This window comes from Calonectris borealis, chromosome 7 (assembly GCF_964195595.1).
Source record: "Calonectris borealis chromosome 7, bCalBor7.hap1.2, whole genome shotgun sequence".
Classification (NCBI taxonomy): domain Eukaryota; kingdom Metazoa; phylum Chordata; class Aves; order Procellariiformes; family Procellariidae; genus Calonectris; species Calonectris borealis.
The window spans coordinates 31,995,709-32,020,608 of NC_134318.1; the positions used below are offsets into that span (position 1 = coordinate 31,995,709).

The 24,900-nt window shown below is 40.7% G+C and overlaps 1 protein-coding gene across 1 annotated transcript in view; it reads right to left on the reverse strand.

The window, feature by feature from the left end:
* Positions 1–24,900, reverse strand: part of LOC142084374 (VPS10 domain-containing receptor SorCS1-like) — a 309,600-nt gene that overhangs the window by 167,504 nt on the left and 117,196 nt on the right. The window contains exon 3 of the mRNA XM_075154993.1: positions 2,729–2,828. Within this exon, the coding sequence (XP_075011094.1) occupies positions 2,729–2,828 (100 nt within the window). The remainder of the gene's footprint in view (positions 1–2,728; positions 2,829–24,900) is intronic.

Genomic DNA, 24,900 nt, shown 5'->3' on the forward strand with positions numbered 1-24,900 from the left:
TAAGGAATGCCTTGCGGAACAAAGAACATGGAAGGCTGCAGGTGCAGTCAGAAAAAACACATATAACCACATATAACAAATATTTAGGGAACACACACTGTTAGCATTTGCCCAGTATTAACTGCAGCAGTGTATAAACCCTTCACACAAACAGTATGAGTGTTATAAAATTTATGAATTTTAGAGTAGTTGAGTCCTACATTTAAAAAAAATGTCTGCAGCTACCCACCTGGCCCACATTAATGAAACATGATGCAACTTTCAAAGTAACCAGAGTTTCTCACAGTATTATCAGAATTTCGGGGGGGGGGGGGGGGGGAACAGGTCTCAGGATCCATAGGTTTTTGCTGAAAATGTTCTTACTTGCAAAATTTGTAGGTATGTTTCATTCTGCTTTCTATTCCACAGCAGGTATGATAAAGACCCTGAATTTTAGTATTTTTGCTTTCACTGCAAAAGTATTTTTAGTGTGGAAATATAAAATATAAAAAAAGATTTGAAAATATAGCTCTACAATATGAAAATGCCCTCTTAATCACGGGAGACTAGCTAGGTGCCTAAAAAATGTTTATTGGAGGAATGGCCTGATGTTCTACAGAAATAGACATCATAAGCAGGGCCTCCAAAAGTTCTCCCTGCAAGCCTAATTCTGCTCCTGCTGAAATAAGTTTTGGAAAATTCAATGTTAGACCATTACATAGGTCCTTTCAACCCAGGTGTTGCAGCTTTCCTCTGGCACTGTCCCATATTGATTATAGGCCAACTTTAGTGCAGTCTACTGCCAAAACAGGCAGTTCCACCCTTCCACCTGAAAGCTTTTTCCTTTCATCTGTTTGTTTTTTGAGCTGGAAAGGGATTAGGTTTCAGGCAGATTAGTCCTCAGATCCAGCTCACCAGATGGCTACACAAACAAGGGTGACAGTGAAAGGAAGGGAGTGGGAAGGTGCAACCAGAAGTGGTGAAGGATTTTCAGAGTCAGCCTGCACTTAAGTTGGCTTAACATGCTTGCAAAACCCTTAGTTTCTTCTTACGTTTCTCTGCACCACAATAGCTAAGGGATCATGCAAATTTTGCACAGCTTAAACCCTTCTTAGTTCTAGAGAACCGTATTATTACTCTCCAACAAACATCAGGCATGTTTATATATATATCCTCCACAGCACAGTTTCTGTGCCAGGAGACCAAACTTTCAAACCTCAAACCTGAAGGACATTTGAGTGATCTGATAATTTAATTCTTTAGCTTCTAGTGAAAAGATTCATATCTTCATCAGGGGTCAGCTGCAATGAGATGACATCTCTCCACTGATTTGGGACCATTTAATCCCAATTTAATCTGACTTTCATCAGGAGACTTCAACCCACACTTTTTCTTGTTTGTTTTGATTACAACCATTTATCTCTTCACTCCTACACCTTTTTCCAGTCTTGTATAATCATAGCAATGTAGGTAGGTATGAGGAATCAATCAGGTGGCATTACAAAGGTAAGAGGTAGCCAACTTCTTTTTCTCTGAGGGTCTTCCAGCAAAACGTAAATTCATCAGAATAGGTAAGGACTGGAATTCCACAGCTACAATCCATTAATCAGAGTACCATCAAGAAAGCACTTGATAGTTGTCTTGTTAGGATCACATGAGGCAGGTGCCTGTAGCAAGGAAGTGGAATGCATAAACCCAAAAGTCCACTCCAGTTTTATGTTCCAGTGTTTGCAAACACTGTTTTACCAGGAGAAGGAAGAAAGTCCTTGAACATCAGTCAAAGGTTCCTTGGTTATGAACAAAACATTATTCACAGGCTCAGGTAGGGGAGCAGAGGGTAGGATCAAGTACACCCTGCCACGTGTCAACACCTCTGCTGGTAGTACGGACTTCTGCTTACAGTCGATTGGAGAAAATTAGGACATTAGGACAGGATTTGTATCATCCTAGGGTCAATTTCTTGGTAGGTCAAATGAATCATACCTAGAAGCATCTGTTTCTTTTGAACAAAGACTTAAACATGAACTACAAGAGAACAAAGCTAAGCATTGTCCTCTCTGGTTAGGACAGCTCCCTCTTCCTTTTATGTCTATCTTAAAGAATACGTAAATGTTTCACTATAATGAAAACAGCATCATAGTGACCTCAACTGCCCAAATATACACAGCCTCCTTTAGAGGTGAGTCTTCACTAGCATTTTCTACTGATGCAATTCAGTTTTGCCTGTAATAACTTGAACTATCCACTAGGACAGAAAGCAAGGAGAGAAAACTACTCTAGCCAGGTTCACATTCCCTCTGGTAAAGAGCTGGAGTTGGGCCTTCCACCCACTACGTGTGCACTGTAGCCTCACAGCTAATAAGTCAAGAGGACAATGGTGTCATCACTGCCATTTATTTAATCACGTTTTGATTTTATTTTCATTCATTTTTTTCTGGACCAACACATAAGGAAATCTGAAATGAAATTGCTAGTAATTTCAGGATGATTTAAACTACTTTTCAGTTTCTACACAAAACCACCAGTAGTAATGATTGCCTATCACCAAATATGTACACTGGTAGTTAATACAGGTGGTACAAGCTGGCTTATATTTTGATAAAGCTACATATTTTTTCAAGGGGAGGGAAACAGAAAGAGAGAGTTTCTGGACATTTAAATAGTAACATATACTGAGGAAACTGGGAGGCATCACCAGGACAGAAATTGCATCAAAAAGTCAAAATGAGGCAACCACATTATCACCTACCTTACGTTTGTTTGTTGGACAAACATACAAGTAGCTCAAAATAGTCTTCAGACCAACTTTATCATTCAGTTTCTCATACGTTGTCCCATAATCTGTTGACCTACAATTCAAAGAGATATTTCATAAGTACAAACACTTAATCACAAAACCACAAGTCACTTGGCGGCTTTTCAATATAAGTCGTGCTTTACATAGCGGAATGGCTCTCTAGAGCTTTTTGAATGATTCATGTAGTATATAATGATACTTAATTATATACACACAGCATCATGTGAGTGCTTATAATTTGCATTTAAATTAGATTAGGAAAAATTAAACCAGCATTTTCCCAAAGCATTTTAAAATAAACATGTACAATAAGAAATGCTAAATTCTGCATATAGAACATGATAATGATTGCCAGAAATGCCAAATAGCAGACAGCAAGAGACTAAAGTTATCAATTCATTGTATACTCCAAGCTTAGACTAATTTTGTTAAGTCTTTTCTCAGCATATTCCAAAGTAGCTGCTCCAGCTGATTGTTCAGTGAAATTGGAGTTAAGTTTTCTGTGAAAAACATCGATGTCCTTTTGAAACCTAACTACATGAGCGTTACACCTACAATTTATCTGGGTTTTTTCACATGGACTAGCAGAGACTATGGACACATGTGTTTTATTCTCTCTTTAAGAGTCACCATTCAGTAGAGGAAATAACGTATTTCTGATATGAGGGTTGCCCACAGAGACACTGACTACATGTCTTTGGAAGAACAAAACAAGTGAACAAACAAGACTGTGCAAAGTTCCTGTAACATCTACTCTTAACATGTGACTGGAACCAAGATCAATTATCAGCAGAGGTTTTGTTCATTATGCAGCTCATGCTTGCCTGAATTATGTCCTAATATCCAAGGGATTTAGATAATTAGCCCAAACCAGTACAGTTGGTATCCACAAATTGCAGGAAAGTGACATGTATCTGGGTAACAGAGACATTTAAAAGTATAACATATTCTTGCAAATAATAAATCTGCATCTTGTCTTTAAAATGTACAAATGGGTCCATATAGAACTTCACTTGCAAGCAGTAACATGATTTTTGCCTTCTGCTAATCACTCCAAAACCAGTCATTCTAAAGTAAACCCTAGGCACCCATTATTTCCAGGTTCTCTCCTATCTTGGGAAATAATGGTTAAATTCGTGAAGGTATTTAAGACATTTAATGTCTACAATTTTTTTTTTTTTTCCCCCAGAGGGTGTTAAATTTCTGGATAAGGTTCCACACCTACATTGCACATCTCCTGCACTTCGGCCACAAGAAGTCCATGCTACAGGATTGGGGAAGAGTGGTTGGAAAGCTGCCCGGAGGAAAAGGACCTGGGGGTGCTGATTGACAGATGGCTGAACATGAGCCGGCAGTGTGCCCAGGTGGCCAAGAAGGCCAACGGCATCCTGGCCTGTATCAGAAATAGTGTGGCCAGCAGGAGCAGGGAGGTGATTGTGCCCCTGTACTCGGCACTGGTGAGGCCGCACCTCGAATACTGTGTTCGGTTTTGGGCCCCTCACTACAAGAAGGACATTGAGGTGCTGGAGCGTGTCCAGAGAAGGGCAACAAAGCTGGTGAAGGTCTGGAGCACAAGTCTTATGAGGGGCGGCAGAGGGAACTAGGGCTGTTTAGTCTGGAGAAGAGGAGGCTGAGGGGAGACCTCATCGCGCTCTACAACTACCTGAAAGGAGGTTGTAGTGGGGTGGGGGTTGGTCTCTTCTCCCAAGTAACTAGCGATAGGACAAGAGGAAATGGCTTCAAGTTGTGCCAAGGGGGGTTTAGACTGGACATTAGGAAAAATTTCTTTACTGAAAGAGTGGTTAAACATTGGAACAGGCTGCCCAGGGAAGTGGTGAGTCACCATCCCTGGAAGTATTTAAAAAGACGTGTAGATGAGGCGCTTAGGGACATGGTGTAGTGGGTATGGTGGTGTTGGGTTGACGGTTGGACTTGATGATCTTAGAGGTCTTTTCCAACCTTAATGATTCTATGATTCATACCACAGCTTCTAGGATTTCAGATTTTGCAATCCGTACATGAATAAAACAAGAAGGCAGCAGCTTGGGGTTTTACCCGTTAAGATGAATGGCACTAAAATGTAGATTTGCATTAAAGTTGAATCTTTCTATTCAGGAACTTTATCGAAGCATTCGCATGTGTCTGTCCTGGTCATGTAACAATTAACCTATGGTTTACGAGCATAGCTTTTTCCTTTCCCTCAATAAACATATGCACCCCTGTGTGCATATATGACCTTTGTCGGTAAGAACATTAACATCAAATTCTCCATCTACTGATTGATCTTTCCCTTTATAAGGTCATCTCTCTCAGGAGCACATATAAACTAATCAAGCTATTTCCTCAGTGGACTGAGAAGGAAGACAGTGTTACAGTTATTTCTGTTATTGAATATTTCAGAGATGTTCCAGTGTTGAGGTGAAGGGAGCCGCAGCAGGATGCTGAAGACAGCCCTGCCATGGACTGCTGGTTCACTTTGGTTACCTTGTCCACCTCACCACCAATTAATATTTCTGTTGCAGTCTGCCTAAAAGCCAAAACCTATCCTTTGTGAAATTTGGGCTGATAAAGACATGAAAAGACTAAATCTGACCTGCTGAGTTAGCAAAAAATATATTCATGAAGTAATGCAGCTCTTCTTTATACCAGTGACAGTGATTTCAAAATGGGACCCTTCAAAAGGGGATAGGAGTGAAGACTTGCTTTGAAATGGTTAAAGAAAAGCAGCCAGTACCTCTGCCACAGCACAAGCAAACAGATGTCGAAGGCCTATTGCAAATGGTAATCTTAGTCAGAATTGCCAGCCATTTCTTACTTCAAATCTCTAGGCAATTATTTTGCATTCATAGCTTTATTTACAGGTAATGTTATATCCAGATGGAAGCGTGTGCTTCTGTCAACATCTATAAAAGCAACTGAAAGATTGGAAAGCTTAGAAAAACATCATTTTTTGCAGATGAACAAATACACAAGCAATCAAAGGAGCTACTATTAGACCTTACTCTCATTATCATGTTCTAAATGAGCAATAGCCAGTCCTTCTACCTGCCCAGTTACAAGTTGTTTCTCTTACACCACTTTATAACTACCCATAATTTTAACAGGGAGGTAAATGTTATGCAACAGCAGATAGGCACTTAGAAGTGCTTTAACACAATAAAAATGGTGATAGATACACACACAGATCAGTGGAACAAAAGAATTGTGTCAAATGAAACACTGTGTACACGCGAAGCCTCTGTTGGGATCTAACCCAGGGGCATCACCAACCTGCATTCATCTTATTCCTATTATATATATGTATACAAGCAGGCATTGATTAGCAGCCTGGATAATAAGATCTTCATTTGTCTTATTAAATGGATGTATAAAGCAGCATGAGACTCCTAACCCATGAAAATGTATCAGCCATTTGGTGATCCAAGAAGCCAGCCTAACCTGGAAGTGTTGCAAAAGCCAGATGCACCTCAGCAGGGTGTAGGCAGTAATGACAGTGTAGGATCAACAAATTCAATCCCAGTTATCTGAAGGGGAACGGATATGTATCAACCAACATCTCCCACACTTTGTGTGGTAGGCTGCTTCTCTGAAGCTCTGCAGAGAGAACTCAGTTTAGTGCATCTGTATAACATGAGCAGAGCAAGCAAATGGCTGGATAAATCACCTGAAAGGACTAAACCCAGGATCTGTAGAGCTGATAACACAAAAATGAAACTCTAAACCTTCTGAACCATCTGCTGAAAAGCCACAGCTACTGAAATAGCTATATGTAAATGAGTGAACAGTAAGCCCTATTTTATTAGCTCTTGTGTAGACAACCATGTTGCAATAGTTTCTCAAATTGTTTGGGGTGAGGGGGATGTTTATACATGTTTCATCAAATTAATTTAAATCCCTGTGTAAATTGTTTTGTTTTGGCTTGGTACAGTTACAGGCTAAGTCAAAATAAGTCCAAATGAGTTTGAAATAGGAAGGTCTGCAGAGAGGTTTGATATATGTGCAAGTCCAACTAAATATGAAAAAAAAAAAAGATATGTGTTAGGACATTGTGGATGTTACTGGAATACGGATAATACTTAGCAAAAGAATAATATTCAGAAACAGAGTATTTAAACTCAATTCTGAACTTCACGCCTGTCCCACCATTTTAGTTGTAATTGCTTACATTAAATCCATCCCAAGTTTTGCCACTAGCTGTTTAGAATCAGACTCCCTATTTTTTCAGTAGAATGATTTCTGCAAACACCCAAGAAGATAAACATTTTAATTATTACTAGTTCATTTGATAGTATAAAAAATACCAAAACTGTGGGACTGAAGCTCTGACTTCCCTGAGTAATAAATTAAAAAAACCCTGGAAACATGTAGAATAATTTATATTTTGCAAACTATTTGCAAGAAAGTTGACATTTAAATAACTTCATTATTATTCATTGACAGGGCTTTTCCCTCTCCTCCCGTCAGGGTAAATGGCATTTCTATTACAGTATTATAATAAACTCCTGCACATTTTAAATAAAGTCCCTGAATTCTATTAGTCCACCTACTGTCATGAATATATCTCAATCCATTCCTACCAATATTTCACAATTATAATAGGCATTCTGAATCAACCACTAACATGAACCCTATGGAAATTTTCTTCTTTCTCAAGAAGCGTGGACTGAAATTCAGATGAATGTCAGTTTGAATATATAGATTAAATAAATTCCCTAGCAAGTTGCTGTTTACTCTCCTTTGTTAAAAATTAAAGGTTGTTTGTACTTATTTTACATAAGCTGCTGAAGACTTGAAGAATCAACCAGTTGACTGTTTGGTCAAGATTTCTTTTGCAAAAGATCATTCTGGAACACTCCACAAGAAAAAAGAAAAACATTACATGCAGACTTTAAACTGTAACATCATGTCTCCTGCCTATTAGAGTGCAGCTTTCTTCCCATAAAAGACTCATGTTAACAGATGAAGTTTCTTGTTACAACACACATCATTATGAAGCAATCACTTTAATTGGCACCATTCACAATTTTTTTTTCTTTTTCCACCAGTTATGCCTGGTTTTCACATTCTAATGTGACTGCTTCCCCCACCTCCACCATGAGAAGACTGACTATGTATCATGCCCTCACCCTCCTTCCTCCACAGTTTAGTTTGCTGCTCTAACTGCTGTCCGAGCAGCAGACAGCCCTGGGAGGCAGGACCAGAAGCTGTAATGTGGTTAGGGAGCAGCAGAGCAGGGCAGCCTGTCATGACCAGGAGCGGCGTGAAGAAATGGGCTCTAGACTGTTTCTCCTTCTGCACATGAATTCACCCCTGGCAGAAGTCGGGTATTTTAAGTAAGAAACTGCAATGACTATTAAATCATCTGTTCCAACCTCCCGCATAACTACATTTGCCACCTGGTTTGCCTCCAAAGGGACTGGCCAGTTGAGCGTGAGATTTGCCAGTTGCTATTGTATTAATCTCTACATGAGCAGATTTTTGGATAGAAGGCTTTCAGATCACAGAAGGCAGAACTGTGGAGTCACAGGCTGCACTTGCAAAAGGCTTTCACTGAACAAGTTTTTGAATAAAGGAATAATTAAGACATTAAAAATGATCTTTCAGATCTGAATGAAAAATACTGGAGCTGGGAATTCTGGAGTGTATTTGTATTCCTGTGTGCAATGTTTTAAGTCTGTGTGTAAACCCTGCCATAGAGTTGTTGACTTTTGCATTCTTTCTTTCTGGGGATCTTTCTAGGCTGAGGTGCTATTCCCTCATCACTTAAATTGAAACTCCTTCCTTTATGGTTTTAGAGCCAAGTACTAAAGTTTCCCATTGATTTTTGCCATGCCACCATGTTTAACAAAGCTAGTAATGTCAAAGTCGTCTTCAACAGCTAACCATTTAAGTTCACATGTTCTTCCTATTAAGGCTTTCACAAACCATTGACAGACGTCACTTTTGGTCTGATGCCTGTTTTGATTTAACTCCTTCATGTGTAACCCTGGTATTTCTTCCAGAAAGTAATAATGTCTGATCTCAGCTTCTCTTTCAGGGAAGAACTGGGTTTTTTTATCCCACTCTTTATTTTCACAGAAAGTTACTCTTGCTTTACCTGGATGCTTCTCACCACTGGTTGTCTTTCTAACTCATTGTATAAATAATTCCCCAAGGCCTTGCCCATTTCTAATGGGAACTGTTTGCCTAGCTCATAGAGACTGACACGTTTTGAGGGGAGTTTTACATCTCCAGCTTGAAGAGCAATTGCAAGATGTAAACACAGTGAATCCTGTGTCCTTGGACACAGTTTCCATGCAGAAAAGACGCAGACCCTGCCCTCAGTTGTACAAGTTTCTCTCCTGCAGTCACACTCTGAATGGCTATCAGTCCCCCCACAAGCACACAGGTTATCACATTAGAAAGTCTGGGGAATTTTTCCCATGGACTTTTTAAGGCAGGACACAGGACTTTGATTTAAAACTCCTGTATCCCGCTGAGCAGCCCAGACCTTTCAACACTGAACTGATTCATGTCCCTGACACACTGCCTCTGCTAAAGGCCTTTCTGCCAACCATGGGGCCAACCATACTGTGTCTTTATGCCTTCCCTGGCCTCCTCTTCCTCACTTTATTAATGAATCTTGGCTGATTTTTAGCTATAGCTCATTTGCTTTAAGCAGGGATTAAGCTAAAATGAAGCTAGTTCAGAGAGGCTTTTTTTTCCTCCCTAAGAGTTTGGTTCAAGAGGGCAGTGTTAAGTGGTCTGACAGCAGTGACAAGCCAAAGAGTTGGTTAGCATTTCTTTAAATGTCTGTAATGGCACTGCACATGTCACAGCATTCAAACACTTCAAATTTACCCTGGCAGGTTGAAATTAACTTTTAAAGACATCTCCAGGGTAAAGAAAAAGAAAAGATTTCAAAACTCAAGGGACCCACACATCTTACTCCCTAAGTGAACACATTTCTGATGACTTTTTTCTCATGAGGCCCTCAGCAGGCTGGCAAGTTTTACTGTTCTCGCTTTCTAGGTGGGGGAAACAGAGGGAAAGACTAGATAACTAATCCCACGTTTAAGAAGCCTGTGACAGAGCCAAATGTTCCACCTACTTCCCACTCCATCCTGACAGCATAAGTTTTCTGGCGTTTTGTGTGTGTAAATAAGGATTGGAAAGAGCCTTAATATCAATGTCAAAAGAAAGAAATACAAAATTAAATACAGTTTAAATGTGCATTTTAAAACAGATTTAACCCTCCATTTTGAAAATGTCTTGTTTCCAGTTTGAGTTGTGGCTGTAGATTTTACTAGAAATGAAGTTATGAATTATTACGTGAGTTTACAGAAATGTGTATTTTTTCCCTATGGAAAGAATTTTCTCATCACAAAATAAAGTTTCCCACCTACAGAAGCCATCAAAAAGACTTGGAGGACAAGAGGGGGTAAAAAAATCACAAAGAAACAATAGGAAACTATGAAATTGACATTTCTCTGCATAATCAGTTAAATTAATTCAATTTTATTCTTCTCCTTTTTAATCAACTTTTATTTGGAGTAATCTAAATGAACAGAACTATACACACTCAAATTTCTTGCAATTTTTGGCTTAATATAGTTCAGCTGATTATTGCTATAAATAATTTAAAGATGTGACAAGCAGGAGAAGCAGCTCATATTTTATCATCTAAACCAGAGTTTACATATTGCATTGGATAGTTATTCAAGTCTTACCCAAATCAGAAAGAAAGGAAATGGGGGGCGGGGGAGAGCCAGGAGATGTTATCTGTAGGTGACCCAGACGAGTTGTTTATTTCCCCTTAAAATAATGGTTGAAGAAAAATAAATTTGGCTAACTTGCCTTCACCGCTATTTCAGTTGAGAGTTAGCAACTCAGGTTAGCAACCTAAGCAGAGATACCTGTCCCTCTGTCTCTATCATATCCACAGTAAGCACCATCCATTCCTTTGCATATATTTAGTAAAGGGCCTGCCAGAATCTGTAGCCACATGGCTAAACGTCCATCTGATGATGCAAGCTGTAGGTATAGGTCACCATTTCATAGCCATCCACACTCCTATAATTATCTGGGGTTGGGCTGTGCACACACATGGATTTCAGTACAACCCAACCATTGCGGCTTCAGCAAGCCGCACCTTTTACCATACAACACATCTTCCAAACCTTTCAAAATGCCAAGGAGAAGGAAAACCCTTTGCAATTTGGAAAGTTTTACGAGTAGTTCAATATGCCTGAGGCTTTCAATCCCTCTGTCAAGGTTAACTAGCTTCAATCCCTCTGTCAAGGTTAACTAACTTGGTCAATAGCTTCAGAAGTCATGGCATGATGATGGTGGGAATCTTCCAACAGGACAGAAGACAGGTCATATAGGATAAAAGAAGCCGTGTAATCAGGGTGAGGTTATTTCTTACTCTTATCTAGGTCAGGGGAGAGGTGAAGGGAAACAGTCAATTATGATGAACACACAAGTGTTCCCAGTTGACCAATGCAGGAGAGTAAACCTATTAATAATGCACACTGTTAGGCAGCAGCAAGACTCATGACTGTTGACAAGGAAAAGAAGAATTCACCTAATAATCTGGGTAACATGTAAATGCCGACCAGGCTGGCAAGACTGAAAGTTAACAGAAACTTAGAAGTCTCTCCAATCGCCCAAGCAGAGCACAAGGCCCTGTAAGTCCTGCAAGTGCTTTTTTATCACCTGAAAGCTTGGAAGAATTGTGCTAAATGGGCTTACGCACTCCTGTCCTGAAATCAGAATGATCCACCTGAATTGATCTACACCGTCCTTGCTATGATGCAAACCTTGTCCCTCTGTGAACTGCTAAAGACTAGTTCACATCTATTCTGCTAAAGCGTAGTATTCTTTGCAGAGATCAATTACACCTGTATTGTCTACAGTGAACAACCTTTAGAACAAACTAGTCCGTGTTGCTCACCCAGCCTCTTATTGGAGACACCTAGTAAACTCACTGGAAACGAAAACCTAGGGAAGAGATAGTCTGCAGAGTAGATCATCAAAAGTAAAGTAAAGAATCAAAAGTAAAATGAGATAAAGCCAAAACACCAATGTGGATATATCTAATTGCTTCAGCTCTGGTGACACATGTATCCTGTTGCATAATATCCCTCAGATCCTCCCATCTTACCGAACTAGCCATGGGACAGCATAACTCAGGTCAAACTTTCACATTTAACAGTCCAAAGGCATCTTGTGCTTGCAAGCTGGCATTGAAGGGCTTTTTTTATATCAATTTCTGATGCCATTGCCTTTTTCAACAGAAGTAACATTCTACCATATTGCAGAGATGGGCTTTTTTACCTTCAGGCTTCAGAGAAATTGCTGCATAAAGGTTGGATACCCAAAGAAAAGAGGAAGATCGAATACTTCAGCAGAAAAAAAGATCAAATTTGGATTAGATGGGAATGATGCACTTTTATTTTCCCCCTTTAACTGCTTCTCTAATTTTAGATATCTGTCCTGTCTTGTTTGGCCAATAATCCCCCTTTTACTGCTCAGTACGATGGTTTCTCCTGCCAGCAAGCTAAGAACAGAAACTTCTGGCAGTTGATAAAATCCATATTCAGATTCCCCACTCCCCACCTGCTAATCAGAGGTCAGATCCTGATCACACTCTCATGTAAATCCAAAGTATTTACTATGGAGATGCACCACCGTAAACATGAAACTGGACAGCATCAACGACCAACTCGCCCTGGCTTGGAAGCAGCTGCTTCCAGAAAATCAGAAGGATCTTTCCTGTCAGAATGCAAGACATGAAGATTTTTCTTTCAAGTGTACAATTCCCAATCTTTTGTGCAAAAAATAACGCACTGAGATTTGATTGGATTCTGCCTTGAAAGTGTTTTCTAGGCACTGTTTTGCAGGAATGGACTGTAAATCCAGGGTTTTGCAGTGGACAAGCCCATTTTGGGGGCCACAACTACATTCTGGAACTCCTCTCAAACACTGCTGTGCTAAATGACCACTTGCAGAACTCACTCTGGGAAAGGAGATGGGATGTCTAGGGCAGAGGACTGCATTCCTGGCAAAGTAACTGTGGACTTACCACCTATTTTGCCTGGCTAACAGACCCCCAGCAAGACTGGCTGTTGCCCCTGAGGGCAAGGTAAGATGGCAGTAGAAGGAACTGGGGCTTTCACCTCCATTGCTTGAGCAGCAGAGAGGATGACTCTCCAGAGCTCTCCCTCTCAAGTCTCCCTTCCAGCTTCTTATCTTCCAGTGGCCTGAAAGACTCATTTCCAGCCTCTCACTGACAGAAGCAGCAAAAGTCAAGAAGAGTGTAGGGAGGCTAGCAATCATAACTACTTTAACTGTTCTAATCCAATGTTAGGTGAAAGCCTGCAGTGTGAAACAAAGGGACAGCCAACAAAGCAAGACTTCTGCTTGACCCTCTCCATGAAAGAATCAAAAGGATGGCACTACTGGCACTCTGGCTGAAACACTAGTGCAATCCACAGGTGCCTGGATGCATGTGGGAAGGGATCAGTAACTCCAGTAGGACCACTAGTTTTTGGGAGCTAATTAATATATACCAAAAGCTGATACGTTATTTACACTTGTGCATCTGACTTTATTTACACGCCAAGCACTGTACACTGTTTTTCAATATTTTTTCCATTTGCCATCACAGCATTATTTTCAATGAAGGAGCAGACCCTGAAGAAAGGATTGTTCCTTGCTACCTTAGGGAAATTTGGGGGGATCAGTGGACTACAAGTAGAAGAGCACCAGTCAGGAAGATCTCCTTGTCCACCTGACCTGTTTGGCAAAACAAACAAGCAGGCTAGGATGCAAATCAGAGTATTCTCCACCAGGTAACACTGCAACTCAGAATGAAGCCATTCCCATAGGCCCAGCCTGACTCAAGGCTTATGGTCATCAACAAAAAAAATCTCAGCTTAGCTGTGATAGATATTAAAGTTGTTCTTCCTTACATTTAAATTAAAAGATGCCTTTTAAATTAGAAGAATTGAGAATGACTAATGATTCTTCTTGCCCTATGTTTACACGGGGCATACTGACATCACTGCACTCTTAATGCCAAATTGTTGCTTATAAAGTGGTTCTTTGAGTGTTGCATCTTCCCATTTCCACCCCAGTCTGGTGTAAATCACACAAATAGCTAGGACTGTAGCCCAGTAATCATCACACTATTAACTTTCTAATTGATGGTAATGGCCAGAATAAATTTCAGGCACCCCAAGGGGTGGTTAATGGATTTTGTAGCTTGAGGGCAGAGCAATAGGAAGCTTTTCCATTAATCAGTGAGATGAGACAACCATACATGTCCTACACTCCCCCACCCCATCATAACACTGAGGTCATTGCAGCATTGTTGAAAAGGTGGGTGTTGCCAGGCAAAAAAAAAACCCTCACAGCAGGCTGAGCTCAGTTACAAGGTTTGCTATACTAGCTCAGCAGAGCTATGTTAGTATCCATAGTCACATTATAGATCCAGAAAACTGCTTTAGCCCATCTCCAATTAAGAGTAAGATGGAGTTTTATTGTGTCATAAAAATGTTGCAGGTCTTCTCTGGCTTTTAGTACATACCCTGCAGAAGAGGTTTTCTAGCTAGCACCATCCAAGCATTTGCAACACAATATGCAATCTTCATTCTACCCTGGCAGTGCAAATCAACAGCTGGAAAGCTTAAAAGATCCAGACAGCCCAAGACATTATTTTCAAAATCATTGTCCAAGCCCCTTAGTTGTTATAATGGAGTAACTCCCAAGCACCAGTAGCATTTTAAAACCAGCTAAAAACATGCCTCATGCATTAATTTATATTAAAGTTAGTTGGAAGATAGAATTCCCATCCCTGAGGCAATGCTAACAAAATTTTTTTTGCCCTGTTTTAAACTATCATAATTCCCAAAATCTGGATAGAATAAGAATAGAGGGGGGAAAGAGATTAAGTAAAAAACAAACAAACAAACAAAATTTCAGTGTGTTTCATCCCACTAGTACCAGCGTTATCATTATCCATTCAATTGAATATTTGATAATACAGTCTGGCTGTCACCCCACAGGAAAAAAGCTCAAATGAAACACGGAGAAAATCAAAATGAAACACACTTTCAGTTTCAAATCATTCCGACGTCTTCTGTCAAGATTTCATTTTTAAAATACTGCAAAAGATTTATCTGACTAACGCTGCATTTCCCAGCAGAAAATTGTTCCACTGAAAAGGTTTCAATTAATTCTCTGAGTCCTAGTAGTGAACAGGCTAAGCTGTTAGCTAGACTGTTACTTTACATCATCAGCTAAGAAAGAATTCGTTGTTGCTGGATTTAAAAGCTGTGCTAGTAGATTACTTGGATTACTCTACCCAAGAATCACCAATTAATGCTTTAAAGCAGGCAAATACTATCAGTGTTACCTTTTTCCTTTTTAAAACTATTTGAATGATGCAGCTGTACCATTTTGTGTCAGTTTCAAATAATATACATCACCCAGAGCCATCCTCTTGGTTGGTAGAAGCATATTTATCACTATGTATCTCAAGGATCAGTGGGGTTATAAAGCTTGCTATTTATAGCTACTCTTGGGGTATCAAGCAAGTGACAGTAATTTGTTCCTTTGACATCTAACCTTAGGTCAACTCCAGTAGCAGAAGATGAATTTTTACAGGAAATGAAATGAAAGTACACAGCAGAAGATTAATACCATTTCCTAGGCCTGAGGAAAATGCATGCTCCCAATCACCCTGCAGAAAAAAATGGTCAGGAGCACGTGCTATGTATTAAGAATAGAGCAAGATGTGGTCAAGGTGAGGTGTTCAAACAGTCTATCAGCACACTGATCCACTGGCATTTGTGCGTAGAGGAATTGCAGGCTGATAGTCTAGAAATGAGCTCAGCTCTTCTGGTTCTTTGATTCTGAAAGTCAGCTTTAAGTCAGTGCCAGCTACAGATAAAACGGGATCTTGCTTTTATGTTACTGGTAAATGATAAAAAGAAAGTTAAAGCTAGGCTGTAAATTCCGTATCAGAAACATCTTGCACAAGATCAAGTTATCTTTTTGCCCTGCATTGCAAAAACATCTTGTATTAATTATACTTTCTGTTTGTGATAAAATAAAGACTGCAGATTGAAACATCTTGAAAAGATTCCTTGATGCTAAAATCCTTACTGATGGGCCATATTCATCTATTACTCACAACTTATATTCAAGTGCCTTTAAAAAAAAAATATGGAACTCAACCAGAAGATTTTTTTTCCCCCTAAGCCATCTGTTTTTAATTTATTTGGAATTAAAATTATAAGAAAGGTCTTTCCAAAGCTGTGGGTGTATAAAGCCATCAGTTATACAATCCAGTCATTAAAATAATGCTACCAACAGGAACTCAGCCAGGTACCTGAGAAGTCCTTTTACCTTCTTAAAACAGACCTATCATCCTCAGCCACCACCAATTCCCTTAAAAAAGGTGTGTCTTCCAATGTGCTGAGAAAGTCAGAAAATTTCAGCTTCACTGACCCCCAAATCTCACGTGACCGCAAGAGCCGCGTAACAGCCCCCCACAACCTACCTCCAACAGAGTCCGGTCACTCCCAGGCATACTACTGCTCTATGCTAACACAATCATGCAACTACTAGTGCAATGGACTCAATCAGGCTGCAATGTGTCCTCTGCTGGACAGTGGGCAGGTGGTGGTATATATTATACATGCCCACTCAAATTCCTATCATGGGAAGTGGAGGTAGCACTAGTGGAAGAGAAGATAATCCATCATATGTTGGACAGACAAGATCTTAGTGTTTACTTCCAGGCTGTGGGCAATGCAGCCTACTTAGCTCCTAACCCAAACAAGAGCTTATTTGGCTATATTTATGGCGTATTATTTAGTGCCACATGGAAGTACTCTATGTCCCAAAACAGCTGGAAAAAGCCATGCTAATTTCACCTGTGTGGAAGCCAAGTCGGGTGGAACAAGAGTTATTAATTACAAAAGGTTCAAATTTGCACTTTGAATGACAAAGGTCACACACTTACATGAAGGTAACACTCTCAGAAAGAACCTTCATAAGTCCCTGGACATTTGTCTGGGAGATGCTTGCCAAGTTCTGTCCTTCTGCCTGATGGAAACTCACTGATAAAAGCCCATAAGCGGAAGGTCTTCAATTTAGTTTTGATTTATTAGGGCCCAATTAGAACAGACACTTTAAGTAACAGTCATCACAATAGCCAAACACTGGAACTGTCATGCTGCATGGTGGGGAAGGGAAGGAGGCAAGAACGGGTGCAAGATTGTAAATGTGCAGTTCAACTGGGGAGCAGACATTCCTGTATGACAGGTATGCCCAAAAACACACTTTCAGCACTATCTACACACACACATGCTTCCACCATCTATCAAACAGGCTGCCAGAAATCTGATAATTTGTTGCTTAAAGGTCCAGTAGCAGGTGAAATAAGACCAGACAACTGTGACCAATTCTTCTAGGTCTCCACAGATCAACACCCTGCCAAAAATGTACTGAATCCCCCTTCTTCAGTGGATTAGAATTGGAGCACTGTAAATACACAAAAAAGTAGTCAGTTATTTTTCATTGCTTCAGAATAAAGTTCCCTGTTCAGCCCACCTAATCTTTGGGTGAATAAGGCACCTTAACCTTCACATCATGTGTGGTTTTTTTCTATCTTCACCCTCTTCCCCCTGTTTTAAAATTTATGGTTACCATTTAGGCTGATTTCAATTTCCATTAATAATATGTGCAACTGATGTACATTTAAGTGAATTTAATCATGTTGTAGTGACAGGTTTAGCTTAAAGCAGGGCTTCACTTAAAACTATCAAGTAAATTTCTCTTGAAAAGGTCAGTTTAACATTTAACAGGAGGGCCCATTCCAGACAAATTAGAATTTGCTTCACTTGTTTCGAGTGCAAACACTTTTCAAGCCAGCTTCAACAGAGGCATGTCAATCAAAAGAGAAAAGTGTCAGGTGCCCAAGAGAGAAGGTTCACTGATGCCTCCCTACCAGATAGCCCAAAGGCTGCTCAGACACCTGGGCGAAATTGAAATATTCCTGCCCCACTGTTCAAGGACTGGGGCTGGACTGGAGCCAGACCACACCACAGAAGTAGGGAAGGCAGAGCTGGGAGAGTTTAGGCAAGCGCCTGACAAGTCAGTCTTCTCATCTCTAACTGCTGCAGCAACATGAATGCAGTGGGAACAACCTTGTATGCTACGGAGAAGGGTTATTGTGCATGTGTCCCATGAGGATTTATTATTGCTCCTGTGCCTGGCAGAGGCAGATCAACTTTCCAGGGCAGTGGCAGGGTAAGCAGAGAGGTGATACCTGTAATGCTGTCTCAGTGGCACCCTCAGCAGTAGCCCAATTCCCCTATAGCTGGAGTTGGTCCTGCCTAGGAAGACAAGTGCTCTGCAGCAGTCATCCAGACAGATCTTCCACAAAGTATTTTCTTTATTAAAAGGCTTCACAGTAGCATTACCACAAGCGCTGAGTGGATCACATGTCGCAGGTACTGCCTTCCCTGCTCTGGGTGGGACAGAAAGCAGTACTCATTTTTTTGTTTTGTTTTCGCCAGAACAGAGTTCTGGTCAAACCACTATGTGGAGACAGAAGAAGCTTCTACCCTTGCTGGAGCTGGCCTTAGCAGCACAATGTCTCAAGTTTTACATAGTCTTTGTCAGGGGATCGCCTCATAAGGTCACAGGTTCCCAGGCTTATACCACTGCAACATCTAATGTAGGATCAAGTCAGATAAGTTTCCCAGTTCCAATCTTACATTACCACTGAGAGTTCAAATAGACATTAGCATAGGCAATTAACACATCTCCTCTGCCTTGAATTTGCTTTCTGGTATATTTATTTTATGGTGTCTAATCCCTGTAACAGAAAAGAGAAGGAACAAGCAATCCCTGCCTTCCTGCTTTGAGACTTTCATATCCCCATTAGTTGTCACTTTCCAGACCAAAGATTCCTGGTCAGTTCAATTATTCCTTCCACACAAATCACTCCATACCTTGGCCCATCCTTACTGCTCTTCTCTGAACCTTCCCTACTTCTGACATACCCTTTTGGAAATAAGACTGACCAAAACTGGACACAAAACAGTACTCCTGCCACTATTGAATCAAGACCTCAGTTCTTCAGTTTCACTACTTACAAGAGCTTCAAGATGAACCTACTGTCATGCAAAAAGTGGTGCATAGCCACTTAACTGACGTGAAGCACACATCAGAGCTTTGAAGTTGCTCAGCAGACTCAGAAAATGCCTACTCCCATGGATTCAGCAGAATCTTCTTGTGCTAAAAGTCCTGGTGTTCACACTTCCTCGGAGGCAGCAAAACTTATCCTGCTGGAAGGCAGAAAAATATTCTGTGGGACCCCAAAGCAAGTTTAACCGAAAAAGGGGAGAAAAGCACCTGCTTTGCTGTACCCTCTCTGTACCCTGCAGCTGGTGACAGCTGGCATCATCACAAACAAAAAGCAAGAAATAAGCTGTAGCATTTGAATCTTTGAACCAGTACCCCTAGAGAACACACAGTGACACGAGATCTTGTAGTGTCTCCACATTGCTGATGAGCCTTTCATTCTTAACAGCCACTGAGATAAAGACCTCCTGTTACTATGCCACCCATACAAGAATTTAATGTGTCCTAGTAGACTTTTTCATTGAAAATAAAGTTTTCCCTAAGGATGTTTTACATCAGGTGACAGTTCCTGGGTAGAATCAAAACATCCTCCAAGGACATATCCAACCTTCCTAACCAGCTGACTGGCTGAATGACATCATCCGTTTAGTGACAAGTTTCACAGTCTTTTTCACTATCGTGTTTTACTACAGTTTCAGAAATGCAAAATTCCTCATAAAACAGAAATTCTATTTCTCCGGACAGCCAAGTAGGTTCATCATGGTGTAAACTTCCCCTGTCAACTCCCAAGCTCTCCAGGCGTCCTGGGGAGGCCTCAAAGAGTATCTTTGACACCTGTACTGTCACTGCCTGAACAATATTTATTATTTCACAGGCTTGTGCTTCTGCCTAGAAGGGGTGATCGGGAAAAAACAAAACAAAACAAAACCCTCACACACATTGAAAGTTCAGGAATAAAACTGAAATTCAATTCAGTCATCTGCAGGGTCACTTGGAAATGTTTCAGACACATGTTTTCACTTTAGAAAATGCCAACCTGCCAAAGCAAAACTTTTCAGAAAAGCTCCTGAACCGAATGTCCTGGCAGAACATCAGAAAGAGCAGATTAGTTAGTTCTGGAAAGATATCCACCTGAGATGTGAAAGGTCCAGGCTTTGGTGGAAGGAGAGGACAGCGTATAGCAAAATAGTCAGCTAAAGTACTGATGCATTTGTAGCTATCTAAGCATTAAAACAACAGCTGGGGCTGTTATTGCAGCAACCACCAAAATACTGAAATTAGTTTCAATCAAATCTTTTTACAGCAAGGCAAACGCTGAGATACAGTAATTCTCAAATGATACAAAACTTCAATTTAGGAGCCTCCTCCATCTGAAGAGAGTTCTCTGAGCCACTATATTACTTATTATTGTGGGGTGATGCTCTCCTTCAGCCCTTCGAACTCTGCTTGTGTGTAGGACAGAAAGAGATGTTTCATAATGCAACTACACTCATGATTATGGAGGAGAGTAATAGATTCACCAGCAATTTGACTAATCAAGCTGACAAAGTGATTGGGTTCAAAAAGGGAAGGACTCTTCCAGCAGCAGTTCATTAAAATAAAAATGAAACTCTGCACATTTCCAGTGTAACAAAAAGGATTTACTGGTCCATAAAAGGGAAGGAAAGGGAATAGCCTGCATAATCTCAACTATCAGCAAGATAAAGATAACAAAAATCAGGTATAGAGCGCAGCTAAGACTGGACTGGCTCTTCTAGCTTCACTGCAGAGGATCAGCAAACAAAAACTGCAATGAAGAGGTTCTGCAAGGAAAGCCCTTGTACCTATAGAACCGTTTAGGTCAGGTGATAGTAAATAGTAGCTGAAGACGACAGGTTTTCTTGTAGCAATGGAGCCAACCATGGTTCTGAGGGAGGGCCATGACAAACCTCAGAAAGTGAGCTAGGTTTTGTATGAGAAATGTGTGGATGCAAAAAAAAAGTAAAGTACTTTGAAAATGGAAAGCTGACTCATCCGCACACACAGCACAGCAGTAGTCCCATGAAGTTATCAACACTGCGTGAGGTTGCTGAGAGTCAAGAAACTCAGGCTGGGTGGCAGTATGAGAATATATTAAAATAAGTGTATTTTTGTAGGAATGTTTTATTTATGAGAGTAGAACAGAACTGTTGGAGAGAATGAAATAAAACTTCTGTGATTTTCTTTTTTTTTTTTTAATTTCATGTTAAGACTTAATGGGAAAAAATCCTAAAGTTATTAATGATTAAAAAACTACAGGTTTTATTGGATTTCTGAGCTCCTAACAATTTTTATAAAGGACTTTCAAAATGGTGTATAGGAGACGTGATAGATGTGAGGCTGTTCTGTAATAGTTTGTTCTGACTCGGTTTGTGAAGTGTTTCCTATAAGAACAGACTAGGATATTTAAGAGCGAAGCTGCTGGTGAAGAGAACGGAGGAAATAAACAAGGAGAAAAGATGGCCCAGGAAAAGCTACCTCTTAAATGGCACTTAAGTATCATTAAGGGACATTGACAGAATCAGGTAGAGAAGGGCTTTGACTCAAGGGTGAAGGAGCAATTGTGTCTGCAGGAGAGGAACTGTGTTACAATCCAAACTAGTTCAAACCGCCCTGAAAATCCCTCAGGAAGGCATCTAAGTGGGACAAACATTCCCAAACTCTGTAAATAACAGCCACCAAAGAAGGGACCACTATCCCAAGACTGGGACTATATTTAGGCCAAGACTCAGGAAGATAATTGAATTCTGCAGGACAGATGTAGCCATCAACGCTGGGAGCTCTTATTGGCCAGGAAGTGGAAATATGACTAGTCTTGGGACCATGAAACACTTACATTCCCACTTTTACATTCCAGACATTTACAATGCTTTGGGAAATTCCTGTGGATTAGGTCCCAGATTTGCTTTACTGAGTTTCTTTTCAGAGGGAAGGAGATGTTTAACTCATGTCACCATTCCCAAATGTGATGTTGATCAACTATCCAAAAGAAATGGACAGCCAGGGCAAAATGCCTGGTGTTACATCTCTGTATTTGAGCCTGAAAGAGCTCAAATGTACCTTCTGAGGGCTGTGGCAAGGTGAGAAGGAAAAGGAATCTTATTCTGTAGGCAGAGAGGGACAAATAGAAAACTCTAGTGATTGCATTGTCACCCCTGAAACACGAGGCCTCTCCGTGAATTAAGGCTATTGAGCTAGATCAGAGGCTGAACTGCCTTCAACCACTGGACTTATGCATAATGATTAACTCCTAGCTCATCTAAATAAAACCTTCAAACAAAACACCTCCTTTGGGTATTCGGGAAGGGAGATACTAGCTCAGCTAATTAGACATAGTTGTCATAGCAGCTAATCAGCATACCTACATTCATCCCAGTGATCGGTACCAGCTGGGGAATTATTTCAAAATGAACCAGGGAATTAAGGAACCACACCTTTGGGACCTGCTGGAATAGTCATCTTTGGCTGACAGAGCAAAAAAGATGCAGGAAATGAAGCAGCAGCTAAGGGTAAAGTTTGCTTTAGAAAATTAGGAGTGAAGACAGGCAGAAGTGATTCTTGTGGCAATTGATAGACCATCTGATCTGCAGCGCTGGTGGGCAACTCAGTAGTAAAGAGTTTACTTTAGGGGAAGCACTAGTAACTAAGCATAATAAATTATTAATCCCAGAAAGTCAGCTTAGGGTGCAGCAAATAACAGCACTGGAACACAAACAGTAAGTACGTCACATACACCCCTGCCTGGGGACTGGGACTAGATCTCTGTTCTCTCTCTGCGGACAAACCCACTCCTAGTCTATTATTTCAACTAATGGAACAGCCTTTTTATGCTGAATGAAGACATTATTACTTATCTACTCTGTGACTCTGGCAGAAAGGCAACACTCACAGTGCATCGTCCTTACTCTACCACTGGGCATTAACTCAGCTGATAGTGCTGGCAAGTCCTGTCCGATTCAGAGGCTGGCAAGTTCATCTCCTCAAGTGTAACCATCTCATTTTTGCAGGACTCTGTCAGTAGAAGAGTTATGCTGCCAGCCTTGTTCTACAAAGAATCTAGGCCTCTTGGCAGTTTATCCTAGCTTTACTATTTTTGCATTTAGACACTACAGAGTGATATTTAAGATATAGCTGAGTTTCTGAACAAATTGTTCTGTGAGCTCAGTGAATTAGCAGCAGCAAGCTTGGGCCTTTTAGCAGGACTACTGCCAGCTCATGATCTGAGCAGATGAGATTCATCTCCCACAGGTCTCTGCCACAGCTGTACAGCAATGTTACAGCCACATATCAGGCACAGCTGGTGATTTAAAAATCAGGGCACCAACCTGCACCCACTGCACAGAACCACACCACAGAGGAAGAGGGAGGCCGTGGCACCCTGCTGCAGAGGAGCAGGAGCTAGGCTTGGTCAGGAGAGTCTAACAGTTCCTGTGGGATGCCTGATGAATTTTTTCCTTTCTGTGTCCCAGGGAGGGCATGGTGATCCCAATAACACATCAGCAAGGACAACAGCCTTAGCTGGCCATTGATCAAACTTATCCACCTGCACCCATTTAATTTCTCTGACACAGCACAACAGCTGCCAATCAGATATTTAAAAAAAGAAAGATTCCTTTAGACTCAGTCAAATTCTTCCTTAGAATTTACCTCTGCCTTAGCATCTCCAATCCCTTGGACAATAAGCCTATTCATACTATTAAGGCAACTGAGTTTGATTCTCCATAGAGCCCTCTGGTTTCACTAATCTCTGTTATTAACTTTAGCTCCTATTCACATATTTAAAATCTCTCCTAGGAATCAGATGCCAACAGCAGATGGTGTGAACTCCTCCAAGAAGTAGGGCAGCAAGCTGTGAGTCATTGCCTGATGTGCCAGCAACACTTCCTTCCCCACTGCATTGAGCTCACCTGTCTGCTGTATCCACCTGACTTGCTAGAAACTCAGCTGCAACAGTCCTACTGCAAGGGCTGCTTTCATAGGAGGTACACTACTGGTAGGTGCCCAAACAAACAGAAAGGAGCATACCATTTTACAAATAATAATTCAATTTATAAGAACTTTGTGCACTTATGGATGGCACAGAAAAGACAAAACAAAGCAGAAAATAACATTCTGTCTCTTTGGATAGGAAAAACTGATTCAAAGCGTACTGAAATCTGTACAAGCCTTTCCACAGACTTAATGACAGTTTACAGGAGTGTCTGTATAATTGTCATATATAATTACATAAAAGCCTGTTAGAGGTTTACTGATTAAGAAGACAAATGTTTATGACATCTGCATTCAGCAAAGTTCTGGGCTCTTATGTGATGTTACATAAGAAAATATAAATGTATTATGTAGCTTGAAACTAACAAAGGAAAGGACAGAAGCGGGAAGGCCAGAGAAGCAGCATTTTAAGAAGGAAAGGAAGGGACAAACCTATGTGGGAGGACAGGATGACAATGCCCAGTGAGATATTGTTAAGACATGTACATGATGACTGTCAAGTGTAGGCCAAATACAAATGTAAATTAAGGCTCTAAGGCATCAGAGATGTTGCTGATTCACTCAGCATCCTCTCCCGCTTCCTGGATGGATTTGAGCTCATTAAGTGTAGCTGGTAGACATCGGTTCCTATGTAAAATAAAACGGGTGCCAAAATGAATGGAATTATGCAGCCAGATTTACATCACACATCTCACATGTACTTTCCCTATGTGCCAGACTGAGCTACGACCTTTTTTCTGTTTTCCAGAGTAACAGAAATCCTTTCATCAAGACTAGGTATCAATGCTCAATCTTTAAGCAGAGGGGGGGAGTTCCTGCATAAAGGCAGGTAGACATGGTGAGTGTTGATATCATTCCATGAGCCACTGAGAGTAATGCTGGCAATAAATACATGATTCCCCTTTTCCCCAACTTTCCTCTCCATCAGTGAATAGATATTTGGCAGCCAGTAGAGGCTGACTCATCCTATCAGA